Raw genomic sequence first — 11,051 nt, 5'->3', positions numbered from 1 at the left:
TTTTTAAAGGATTTCACTCCAAAGCTTGTTTGGAGTACTCTTTCAGTAATAATACAAATTTGAAGTGAAAAGGGATCCTTCATTTGCTGTGGGAGTGGTAGGAATATTGTTTGGTTCAGCTTCAGTGGAAAACACAGTATGGCGATTTCTCAAAAAATAACAATAGAATTTCCAAAAAGATACAAAAAAAATACCTATGTTCAGTGTTGAGAATATTTAGGACATGAAACAACCCAAATGTTGAGTGATAGATGAAGGCATGGTATTATGTACACATGATGAAATAATGTACAGTTCTAAGAAAATTTGAAACCCTTGCTCACTGCCATATGAATGGCACTAGAGGTCTCATGCTAAATGAAAGAGAAGGACTGCTACTGGGTGGTTCCATCTGCAGTATGCAGATGATTTCATTCATCCATGGTATGCAGTTTTGAACAATATTGATAAAATGCTTCACTCACTCTGAGTTACAAAACAGAGATTAACAGATGGGAGAGAATAGGGGGAGTTAAGAGGTGGGCTGGTGTTACATAAGGGCACTGGTGATGCCAAAGTGTGGTTAACTACCTCAAAATTATAAATGTTAACATTGTGTGTTATCTGAACAACCGTTCAACCTTTAACACCTGTGGACCAGCACCTGTCCTGCATGAACTTGACAGAACCAGAGTAGTCGTCAGTGGTTTTCAACCTTTCTAGACAGACCACTACAATTCAAAAAAATACTCAACTGCTGGCAGGGAAAAATTGAGGCACTCTCAGAAAATTATCAAGTTGATCAAATAGCTCAATAATTCTAGGATTATTTATTTGAAATGCCTGTGACAAAGTAATGGGTTTTGAGGTGAACATGTTGAATTGGTGTGTGAATTCGTACATATTTTAATAAAGCCTTCACTGCAGTGGTCATTGTATTTGAAAAACAAGTCTAGTTTTTATTAAGAAGTTTCACACAACCAGCCGTTTATAATCTGTAGTTAAAACATTTGTGTATTCACTGCTACTAAATTATAAAATCTTAAGTCAATTGTGAAAAACATTCAAAGAAATTTAAGAACAAAGAAAGTACCGTAGTTTCTTACAGAACAAAATGTAAAATACAGTATCACTGGAGACAAGAACTGAGGTTTTTAGAAAAATAAACATACATTAAATCAGATTTTTCTGTCATTTGCTTGTAGCAGAGTACAAGTGCCCAGAAACTAAAGTAATAATTTACTGCAAACCATTTCAAACTTTTTTGCATTTATCACTTAACACATGCTATTCTTTAATATCTTTAATATCTTAACACATAACACTATTAAAGCCAAATACTTCCCAGTCAGTACCAATGAGTCTTGTCAAAAAAACCCAAACATAACATTTTCCTGTGCAAGTTCTGAAATAAATAGTTTTCTTTCGTCATGTCACACTTTGGTGGGGAGGAAGTTGTTTGTGTCAAAAGCTCAACATCGCAAAACTACGGTTTACTTATTGCAGACTCACATTAAAATTCAAAAGTGCCTACTGTTTTGAAAAATGACTTGAAAGTCATTGTGAGTCCCTTTTATAAGCCGAAAACCGATGTAATTGAAAGAGGTGTCTAAAGACTTTTTAAAACAAAAGTACTTTGTATTTCTAAACTGTAAACTGAAGTTTCTTCGCAAGATAAGCATCCCAAAGACCCTGAAACCAAGTTTGTTTTGAGTTTTAATCTACGGTGTTTTCAGATTTAAGATATGGCTTCTTATAAGATACGGTGTGTAATATTTAGCAGATAACTCACACTTCTCCGCAGTGTTCCAATGGACCCGCCTATGGAATACTGAGAATTGGTTGTGTAAAAAATATTCCTAGAGATTGACTCCCTTGTTAAAAAGAGGCAGTGGTGAAAGGCTCTTATTTGAAAAGATCATTTTGTTATTGCCAAAATTAATGCAATTTAAAGGGTACCATCTACCTAAATTTGGCTCCGGGAAAACAGCCACATTCTTGGGGTAAAGTGTGACAATCACACTCTTATTATCTACCCCGTTTTTCAAAGAAATGGTACAATGTTTGAGGAAAACATTTGTGCTGTTTTGCCAAATAAGTACACAAAATCTAGAATGTTTTCTCACACGGGATACTTGAATTTAAGTTTCTTTCTGAACACCAGATGGAAAGAAATACAATATAAAAATCTATAAACTTCATTTAGCTTTGAAGAGTTTGCACTGTATTCAAAAGAAACGTTTCTATCTAAACTTTAAAAGCTCAATTGTAGATAGAGCTATATGAAAATCTTAAGGCTCATTGGTCAAGGTACTGATAAACTAGGAGAAAAATACATGGCTTTGTCTACTTTGATGAACTTGGTTTCTCACTGTGTGAAAATTGAGCAGCCAAACAAAATGGAATTTGAAGGGTATCTAACCACAGAAAAAGGTCTTAGCTCAAGGTTATATTCCATCTTACTCTGAAGTCCAAAGACAGCGCTAGTCTGACCCGTGAAAATTGCAATTAAATGTAAGTGCTTTATAAATGGACCCCTGGGGCCAGTGCTTTTTAGAATGGTGACACGGTTTCTGCAGTCCTAGATCCTTAGAAATACTTCAGTTTTGCTATCCAAAGAGGGTTTTTGTTTGTATGACTTTGATTTTCAAAAAGTGAGGTTTAACGTGTGTTTCAGGCTTTACCGCTGAGAAAGCCAGGTGTGGGTTCTGTTTAGAACGCTGCGATCTTGCTGGCTTCCCGAACACCACTCAGATACGCCCCTGTCACCGTCTGTGGGAAGTGCCTGTTGGTTGCCTGTGAAAAAAAATTTGCATTATTTGAGACCACGTCTAAAGGAGTTGGGTGACTGTCAAAAGGCAGTTCCCTGCATAGACTCCTGGCTCTCGAGAAGACTGCCATTTCTGAGTTCTCACTCTGCTACCCCATCAGAGCACTTGACTCTTCCAGAACGTAAAACCAGAGAGAAAAATGGGGCCTGAGCCTACACCAAGGATAGAACATATGCACAAATAGTAGGGAAAAAAGCTTAAAGGAAGCAAAACAGGAGCTCTGAGGAGGCTGGAGAGAGTCTAAGGCGCGTGCTCCCATGTGACTGACCAGGTTTCAGGGTCGCGCTATGCAAGGCAAGTGCCCTAACCTGCTGTACTATGGTTGGTTTTGGGGCTACACCGGGCAGACTGCACTCAGGTCTCACACCTGGCTCTGCGCTCAGGAATTACTCCCAGCAGTGCTCGGGACCATGTGGGATGCCGGGGATCGAACCTGAGACTGCTGCATGCCAAGGCAAGCCCCTACCTGCTGTACTATCTCTGTCGACCCCAAACCCCCATCAGGAGCGACCCCTAAGCACACAGTCTGGAACAGTTCCTGAGCGCTGCCAGGTGTTGCCCCAAAACGAACAAATTTTTAAAAGGATCTGGAAAATCATACCCGAGGCTTGGGAGTGTAGGAAGGGGGAGCCCCAGGCCCAGCAGAGGGAAGGACAGAGCAGGCCCTGAGTGCAGCAGGACAGCTTCCGCACACAAACACGGGCCCTGGCCTCATCGGAACGCACACAGGGCCGGAAAGATGGCATGGCAGATAGGGCCCTGCATGCCGCTGAGCTGGGTTCAATCCCTGTCCCCTGGATACCGCCAGCAGTGATCCCTGAGCACAGCCAGGAGTAAGCCCCGAGCACCGCTGGGTATAGTCCCCAAACAATAAAAAAAAATGTAATAAAACACAACGTGATGCAGCCACACTGAGGACCAGACTGTTTCAAGACATCAAACAGGCCAAATTCTGAACCCGACAGGAAGTCAGGAGATAATAATGCTGACGCTGTTACTGTTTTAAAGTAGGAAGTTAGGGGCTACAGAAAGTACGCAGCCAATCCAGGTTCTATCCTCCGCACCCCAAATGGTCTCCTGAGCCACACCAGGAGTGACCCCCTGAGCACAGAGCCAGGTATAAGCCCTGAACACCGCTGGGTGTGGCTCAAAAACCCAAAACTTGAAAAAAAAAATGTAAGTGAATATGCAGGTAAGAGAAGGCACGTCATGACCTGCATGAATCTAACATCAGTCCTGTACCATACCAGGAGCGACACCCGTACACCACAACACAAAGCTTGAGTTGCCCCCACCACTGCCAACCACCACTGGGGTGGCCCAACACCCCCAACATTAAAGGTAAAAAGGTAAAGGCCCTCCCGTTGATCGTCGATTTGCTCGAGCGGGCCCAGTAACGTCTCCATTGGAGACTTTGTTGTTACTGTGTCTGGCATATCGAATACTCTCGGTAGCTTGCCGGGCTCTCCGAGAGGGGCGGAGGAATCGAACTCGGGTCGGCCATGTTGGCCGCTTGTAAGGCGAACGCCCTACCCGCTGTGCTATCGCTCCAGCCCCCCAACATTAAAAAAAAAAATTCCAGAAGCCGCAATAACAGTTTTAAAACTGGTTGTTGCTCTCTGGGAGCTGAGGAGGACGGTGAGAGAGAAAACATCTGATGTTCGCCGTCTCATGACTTGCAACAATCTCAGACTTCGCTTTTGACATTTATGTTTTTGTCTTTTTGGGGATACGCCTGTGTTCTTGGGGGTTCCGCGGGGCCTGGGGGCGAACCCAGAGCGTCACACGCAAGGCACAACAGAAGGCACACAGAGGACACTCGCACCGCAGCCCCGGCCTTGATGTGGGTTTTTTTTGGAGTTTTTGGGGGATGTTTTTGCCATTTTGGGGACCACACCTAGAGGTGCTGAGGGGCGACTTCCTGGTTAATCTGAGAGTGGGAATAAGGTGTTAGGAGTTCACCTGGGGCCGCCCCTGTGGGCTACTTATCTACCACTGGAGCCTCTTCCCTGGCTGGCACCCTGATGTGGCTTTTGTTTTGCTTGTTTTTTGTTTTTGTAGGGGGTGAGGTCACACCTGGCAGTGCCTGGGGGACGATGCTGGGCTGGGGGTCACACCCAGCCCCCCCACCCCACCCTCCCTCATGCAGAAAACATGCTCAGCCCAGGAAACCATCTCTCCGGCCCTGCAAGGGCGTTTCTGAGAAGTCACGGAACTGAAAGAGACAGAACAGGACAGGCAGGGCGGGACCAGGAACCGGCCTTGAAGAAAGAATGGTGGGTGTGGATGTCAGAAGAGGAACCTGACACCCCAGATGACCCAGGCCCTGCAGAAAAATCAGGACCACCGGACAGACGGACGGACGGATGGACGGACAGACGGACAGCACGGCGGAAGGGAATCACCTCAGCATCTCATTCTTGGAACACAACAGAGAAAGGCTCACCCACCCCCTCCGGCTGAAAAGCTGAGAAAGGGGAAAGAAAGGCTTCCAACTACCTTGCCTTGTTGCCTTGTTCTGGAATTTTCTGGAGCTCTCCCATCACCCGGGGTCCTCCCCCCCTCCCCGCTTCCCCTCCCCCTCCCTGAAGCCAAGTCTCCGAATCCCGCCCCTTGCTAGTCCTGCTGGCCATCTGAGACCCCCGTCTGTGCGGCGCCTCCCTAAACGGCAGCCCTGGCTCGGAGCAGCAGGGGACACGCACCTCCCCAGCGAAGTGGACCAGGCCCTGGATGTCCTCGGCGATGATGTCATAGGCCTCACCGCTGCCGCCTGTCTTCACGAAACTGTAGGCCATCTGGATCCAGGGGTCGGCGCTCCACCGAGTGACGAAGAACTGCGTGGGGTCCGGGACTTCCTACGTTAAGACACGGGGGCCCGGGGGCCCGGGCTGGGTGCTGAGAAGTGACCCAGGGACCCACAGCCCCCTCACCCCTGCACACGGCTCCTCCCTCCTGCGCCCTCCCCAGACTCGGCTCCCCAGTACCCAGGAGTCCCGAAGAGGGCAGGAAAACGCAGGTGGCTGCCCCAGGACACACACGGGACACACAACGGGGATTCTCACTTCCGCGGGGATTCTCACTTCGTGTTTCCAGTCATTCTCCTGCCCTCCTGCCTTCCCTTCCTCCCCATCTCTCCCTCCCTCCTTTCCCCTCCTGCTCTTGGAGGCTGCTTTGCCAGTCGATGTCGATGTGTGTGTGCTGGGCCCGGGGGTCTCAGACCCATGGCTACTAGATATTCATATTCTCTCTCTCTCTCTCTCTCTCCCCCCCCCCCTTTCCTCCCTCCCTCTTCCTCTTCCTCTCTCCCTTCATTCCTCCCTCCTTCCTCCCTCCCTCCATCCTCCCCCTCCCTCTCCCACCCTTTCTCTTTCCCTCTCTCACGCTTTCTTTTTTTCTTTTCCTTTCTCCTCTTTCCCTTTCTCTCTCTGCCTCTCCCATTCCCTCTCTCTCCCCCTCTCTCTCCCTCCGTCCTGTCCCTCCCTCTCCCCACTCTCTCTCCCCCCTCCCTCTCCTCTGTCCCATCCCTCCCTCCCTCTCCCCTCTCTCTCCCCCCTCCTTCTCTCCTCCCACCTTCCCCCTTCCCCCCTTCCCCTCTGGGGTCCCTCCCTGCTATGGGCAGTGGTTTGCAAGAGGACTAAATATCACCATTTCTAAGCCTCCACGCCTGTGAGATTTACACCTAAGCAGCCCGGACTCGCTGGAGGGGAGAGAGCAAAGAGACCAGGGAGGTGAGGAACAAGAGCTGTGGGCGCCGTCCCTTTGGAAGGACAGGGGCATGGTCCCACGGTCCCTCGGTCCCTCGGAAGACTGTCGCGGGGCTTGCCGAGTCTGGCAGGGCAGTCCCCACGTCCTCCCACCCTTCAGAAGAAAGGAGGCGTGTGGGAGCAGGGGGGGGGGGGGGGGGGGGGGGGAAGGCGTGGCATGATGGATGATGGAGCCCGGGCTCGGTATTATCCGGTCTCCCCTCACTGCAAATGCCAGTGCCTTAACCCCGGGTCCCTAACGAAACACAGAAAGAGACTGGATGTGATGAGGGGCCTCTGATGCAGAAATCTGGTCACCCCAGGGCCGCGGCTCCAGGAGACGTGGACAGAGACCAGGGGAAGGCCCAGTGCAGCAGCGCCAGGTCAGCTGGGCACCAGGCAACCCCCCAGGGCCCAGCACACATGTCAGCCTCTGGATGCAGGAGGAGATGTGCGCCTGCCCTTCGCTGGGCGGAGCCGGCCACAGGCGCCGGTAGCATAAGGAGGTGGCCACGGGGGCCATCGACAGCAGAGGGAGGTGGCCCCAGGGGCCGGGCAGCAGGGGCCTCCGCTGACCTGCTCCTTGAAGAGCTCGCGGAGCGCCGCCATGCACTGCTGCTGCAGCTGCTTGTCGTCCAGGCTGGGCAGGGACGCCACTGCCTCCCCGGCGATCACGGACATCAGCACGCTGTGCTGCTTCTGCGGGCAACATGAGTTCCGGGTGTCATGACTCCCCCCCCACCCCCTGGGACGCACCCTGCTCTGCCCTCCCTGGCACCCCTCAGGCCTCAACAGGGTAATGACAGAGACAAGCTGGGGGGGGGGGGGGGGGGTGGAGGGTTCCGGTGGATCCGCTCTTGTTCCAGGAGGCAGGGACTGAGGGCTGAGCAGAGTGGAAATGGGCAAAGCCGCATACGGGAGGGCGCTTGCCTTGCACCTGGCTGACCTGGGTTCAACCCCACAACGGTCCCCCTGCACCACCGGGGGTGTGATTCCTGCCTGCAGAGCCAGGAGAGAGCCCTGCGCATCGCTTGCTGTGGCCCAAAAGCCAAAGATGGAAAAAGAAAAGGAGAAAAAAAAAGTGTCCAGGTTCCCCTGAGCAGCGTTTATGGGAAGCTTCTGGGAGCAGCGGGAAAGCAGGAAACAGGTGTGACTTTCTTGCATGGGGTAGAGGGGGTGCACACCTGGGGATGCTCAAGGCTTACTCCTGGCAGTGCTCAGGGGTACTCATGGGGTGCCCGAGATCGAACTCAGGTTGCCCATGTAACCCCTGGACTCATCACTGGGTCCATGGGTGCAACCCTTGCAGGACCCGCCACCCCCAACATGCCTTCCAGGTGCGCCCGCCCCCTTCCCTCCGCACCAATCATCTTCCTCAACCCACATCCAGCCCCCCCCCCCCCCCCGTGTAGGCCAATCACATCCCACCCTTCACCAGCATGCTCCCACCCTGGGCCAACCCCCCTAGGGGTGCTGCCCATCAGCCTGAAATGAGTCCACAGGCCCGGCCCGGCCCGGGGCGACTCAGCCGTTTGGGGGGGCGGTGGGGGGGGGCAGCATGTGCGCTTTGAAAGACACTGATTTCCCCAAGGATCCGCGTCTACCCAGAGGCCGTACCTGGGGGTCCATGTCATAGAAGACGGCAAAGAGCCCGCGCTTACTGGCAGTCGGAGGCACGTGGCCAAAGAAGTCTGCGCCTTGGACTTTACTGTCCCAGAATCGGTAAGGAAACTGCAAGGCGATCTGGAAAGCGAGCGAGAGAGCGGGTGAGGGCCTCTTGTCTGGGAGACCCTGCGGCCTCTAGCCGAGTCCACGCTCCACAGGCCTGAGTGCTCTCCCCTCCCCCCTTCTGCCCTCTCCCAGCACTGTGCTTTGGGTGCCACTGACCCTCCGCCTGGAAGACGGGGACTCACCAACCACCCTGCGGCTAACGTGTAAGAACAGCGCCCACGGGGAAATCAAGGCTCGCTACTCAGCACCCTGACGGCGTCTCAGGCAGACCTGGCAGAGTCTGTAGATGTTTTTTTGTTTGTTTGTTTGTTTGTGGGGGGCTACACCTGGCAGTGCTCAGGGCTAACTCCTGGCAGGGCTCCGGGAACCACAGGGGGCTGGGATGTAACCCAGGCTAGCTGTGTGCACATTGCCTGCCCTGCTTGCTGTACCATCACTCCCGGACCCCCCTCAAAGCCTGTTAAAAACTCTCTTCACTGAGATCAGCAAACAAAAGGGAGACAAAGCACGGGAAACGATCACATTTATATAAATTCCAGCTCGAAATAACAAGATTCACTCCCCTAAAGTCAAGATTCGCAGTCTCAGCCAGCACTCCTTGCACTGCTGATGATACTCTATGGTATTCTTCAGAAACAATTATTCCAATCAAAAAAGAGAACTTTGGGAGTTGGAGCAATAGCACAGCAGGTAGGGCGTTTGCCTTCCACGCAGCCGACCCAGGTTCGATTCCCAGCATCCCATATGGTCCCCCGAGCACCACCAGGAGTAATTCCTGAGTGCAGAGCCAGGAGTAACCCCTGTGCATCACCGGGTGTGACCCAAAAAGCCAAAAAAAAAAAAAAAAAGAAAGAAAGAGAACTTTCGGGGCTAGAGTGATAGTACAGCGGAAAAACGCTTGCTCTGCATGTGGTCGACCCGGATTCAATCCCCAGCATCCCACATGGTCCTGGCGAGCACTGCCAAGAGTGATCCCTGAGTGCGGAGCCAAGGAGTAAGCCCTGAGCATTGCTGGGTATGGCCCAAAAACCAAAACCCAAAACAAAAAAGAGACTTTTGGATTCAGAAGTTACGAACTGCCCCAGCGACCTATAAAGTTCAGGCATTCCTGTCACTTGACCTTGACCTCTTTAGTTCGGATGCTGAAGCGAGACAGTCACCTTTTCAATGATGCCTGCGCCTAAGCTGTTGATGGCCTTCATCTTCTTCTCTGACAAAGGCGGGTGAAACTGGATGGCTCCCTTCTGCAATAAGGCCAGCGGTATGGTGACTAATACCTGAGGGAAATAAGCCACAGTTAGCCAACAGAGACCAAGCCTACCACGCAGCTACTCTGAGGCTTCATTTCTAAAAATTTCAACATCCTCTCATTGCCAATCCTGAGATGGTCGATATCTCCTGTTGTCCCGCTGATAATAAGGACTGTCCAGAATAGCTGTGCAGGTTGTTCACTGCACCAGGGGAAGTGGGAAGCTGAGGGGAAGTAGCATTCACATGCACAAATTCTGCGTGAAGTTTCAAACTGTCACTATCACTGTCCTCCTGTTGTTCTTCGATTTGCTCGAGCGGGCCCAGTAACGTCTCCATTGTGAGACTTCTTGTTACTGTGTTTGGCATACTAAATACGTCGAATACGTCACGGGGAGCTTGCCAGGCTTTGTCGTCTGTGCAGGCGAGATACTCTCGGTAGCTTGCTGGGCTCTCCGAGAGGGACGGAGGAATTGAACCCGGGCCGATCGGGTTGGCTGCATGCAAGGCAAACGCCCTACCCACTGTGCTATCGCTGCAGCCCTCAAAAGTCTGCAATAATCCTGAATAAGAAGGGTAACAGATCCCAATCCTGAAAGCAGTGCCAGAGGAGAAATGGCGCTAAATATGGAGCAGATTGTGAACTACTTTATGAAAATAAAATGTATAAAAATCACAAAAAAAATTTAAAAATTTTAAAAATATGGAGCGGGGTGTCATGCCTGGCACTTGCTAATGTGTGACTCAGGGTGCAATGCCCTACGAACCCCAAAGGACTGGGACTGTGCACCCTACTACATAAATGGTACAACAGTCACAGATGTTAGGGGCCATTATCACTGCACAAAGTCACATGAACTCAGAACTTAATTGCTGGGTCCCGAATCACTTAGATTCATTGAAGAGCGCTGAAAACCAGAAGCTAACTCAAAACTTCAAGAGGGATTCTCAGTGGGGCCAGAGAAATAATGCAGCAGGTGAGGGGGCTCACCTTGCCCACATTTGACAGGTGTTAGATCACTGACACAGCATTTGGTCCCCTGAGCCACATGGGGAGTGATCCCTGAGCACACAGTCATGAGTAATCCCTTAGCACAACTGGGTTTGGCCCCCAAGCAAAGAAGGACTATCAAAATCCCACCACAGAGCCAGGTCATCAGAGCTGCTGTTTCTTTTTCTAAACAGGAAAATGTCTGGCTTGGGGATCTCGGCCACGACCCAGAGCCGTTACTACGCCGGCAAAATGTGGGCGTCAGGGTCTCATTCTTGTCTCCCAGATAGTTCACGACAGGACCCCGGAAACTCTCCCTGCCGCAGGGGTGCCAACACCTCCACGACCGTGTCTGTGAGCAGAGAAAAGAAGCAAACGCTAAGCTGTACCTTCCGAACCTCAAGAAGTGGAGTAGGACTGGATGAACCGAATTCATAGTCAGAACTCAGCTGCAAGGAAGCCTGGGCCGTGTGTGTGTGTGTGTGTGTGTGTGTGTGTGTGTGTGTGTGACTATCTGTGTATGTGTCT

At 51.0% G+C, this 11,051-nt stretch overlaps 1 protein-coding gene across 1 annotated transcript in view; it reads right to left on the bottom strand.

Annotated features, from left to right (window-relative positions):
• Positions 1–817: 817 nt before the first annotated feature.
• Positions 818–11,051, bottom strand: part of KDM1B (lysine demethylase 1B) — a 49,852-nt gene continuing 39,618 nt past the window's right edge. The window contains exons 17-21 of the mRNA XM_056132290.1: positions 9,445–9,561; positions 8,171–8,296; positions 7,130–7,252; positions 5,513–5,665; positions 818–2,775 (exon numbers count right to left, since the gene is read on the bottom strand). Coding sequence (XP_055988265.1) covers positions 2,692–2,775; positions 5,513–5,665; positions 7,130–7,252; positions 8,171–8,296; positions 9,445–9,561 — 603 coding nt within the window. The 3' untranslated portion in view covers positions 818–2,691. The remainder of the gene's footprint in view (positions 2,776–5,512; positions 5,666–7,129; positions 7,253–8,170; positions 8,297–9,444; positions 9,562–11,051) is intronic.

Source organism: Sorex fumeus, unplaced genomic scaffold (genome assembly GCF_029834395.1).
Source record: "Sorex fumeus unplaced genomic scaffold, SorFum_2.1 ptg000094l, whole genome shotgun sequence".
Taxonomy (NCBI): Eukaryota; Metazoa; Chordata; class Mammalia; order Eulipotyphla; family Soricidae; genus Sorex; species Sorex fumeus.
Note: the sequence above shows the minus strand (reverse complement) of the source record. Positions and strands in the feature narration are given on the sequence as shown.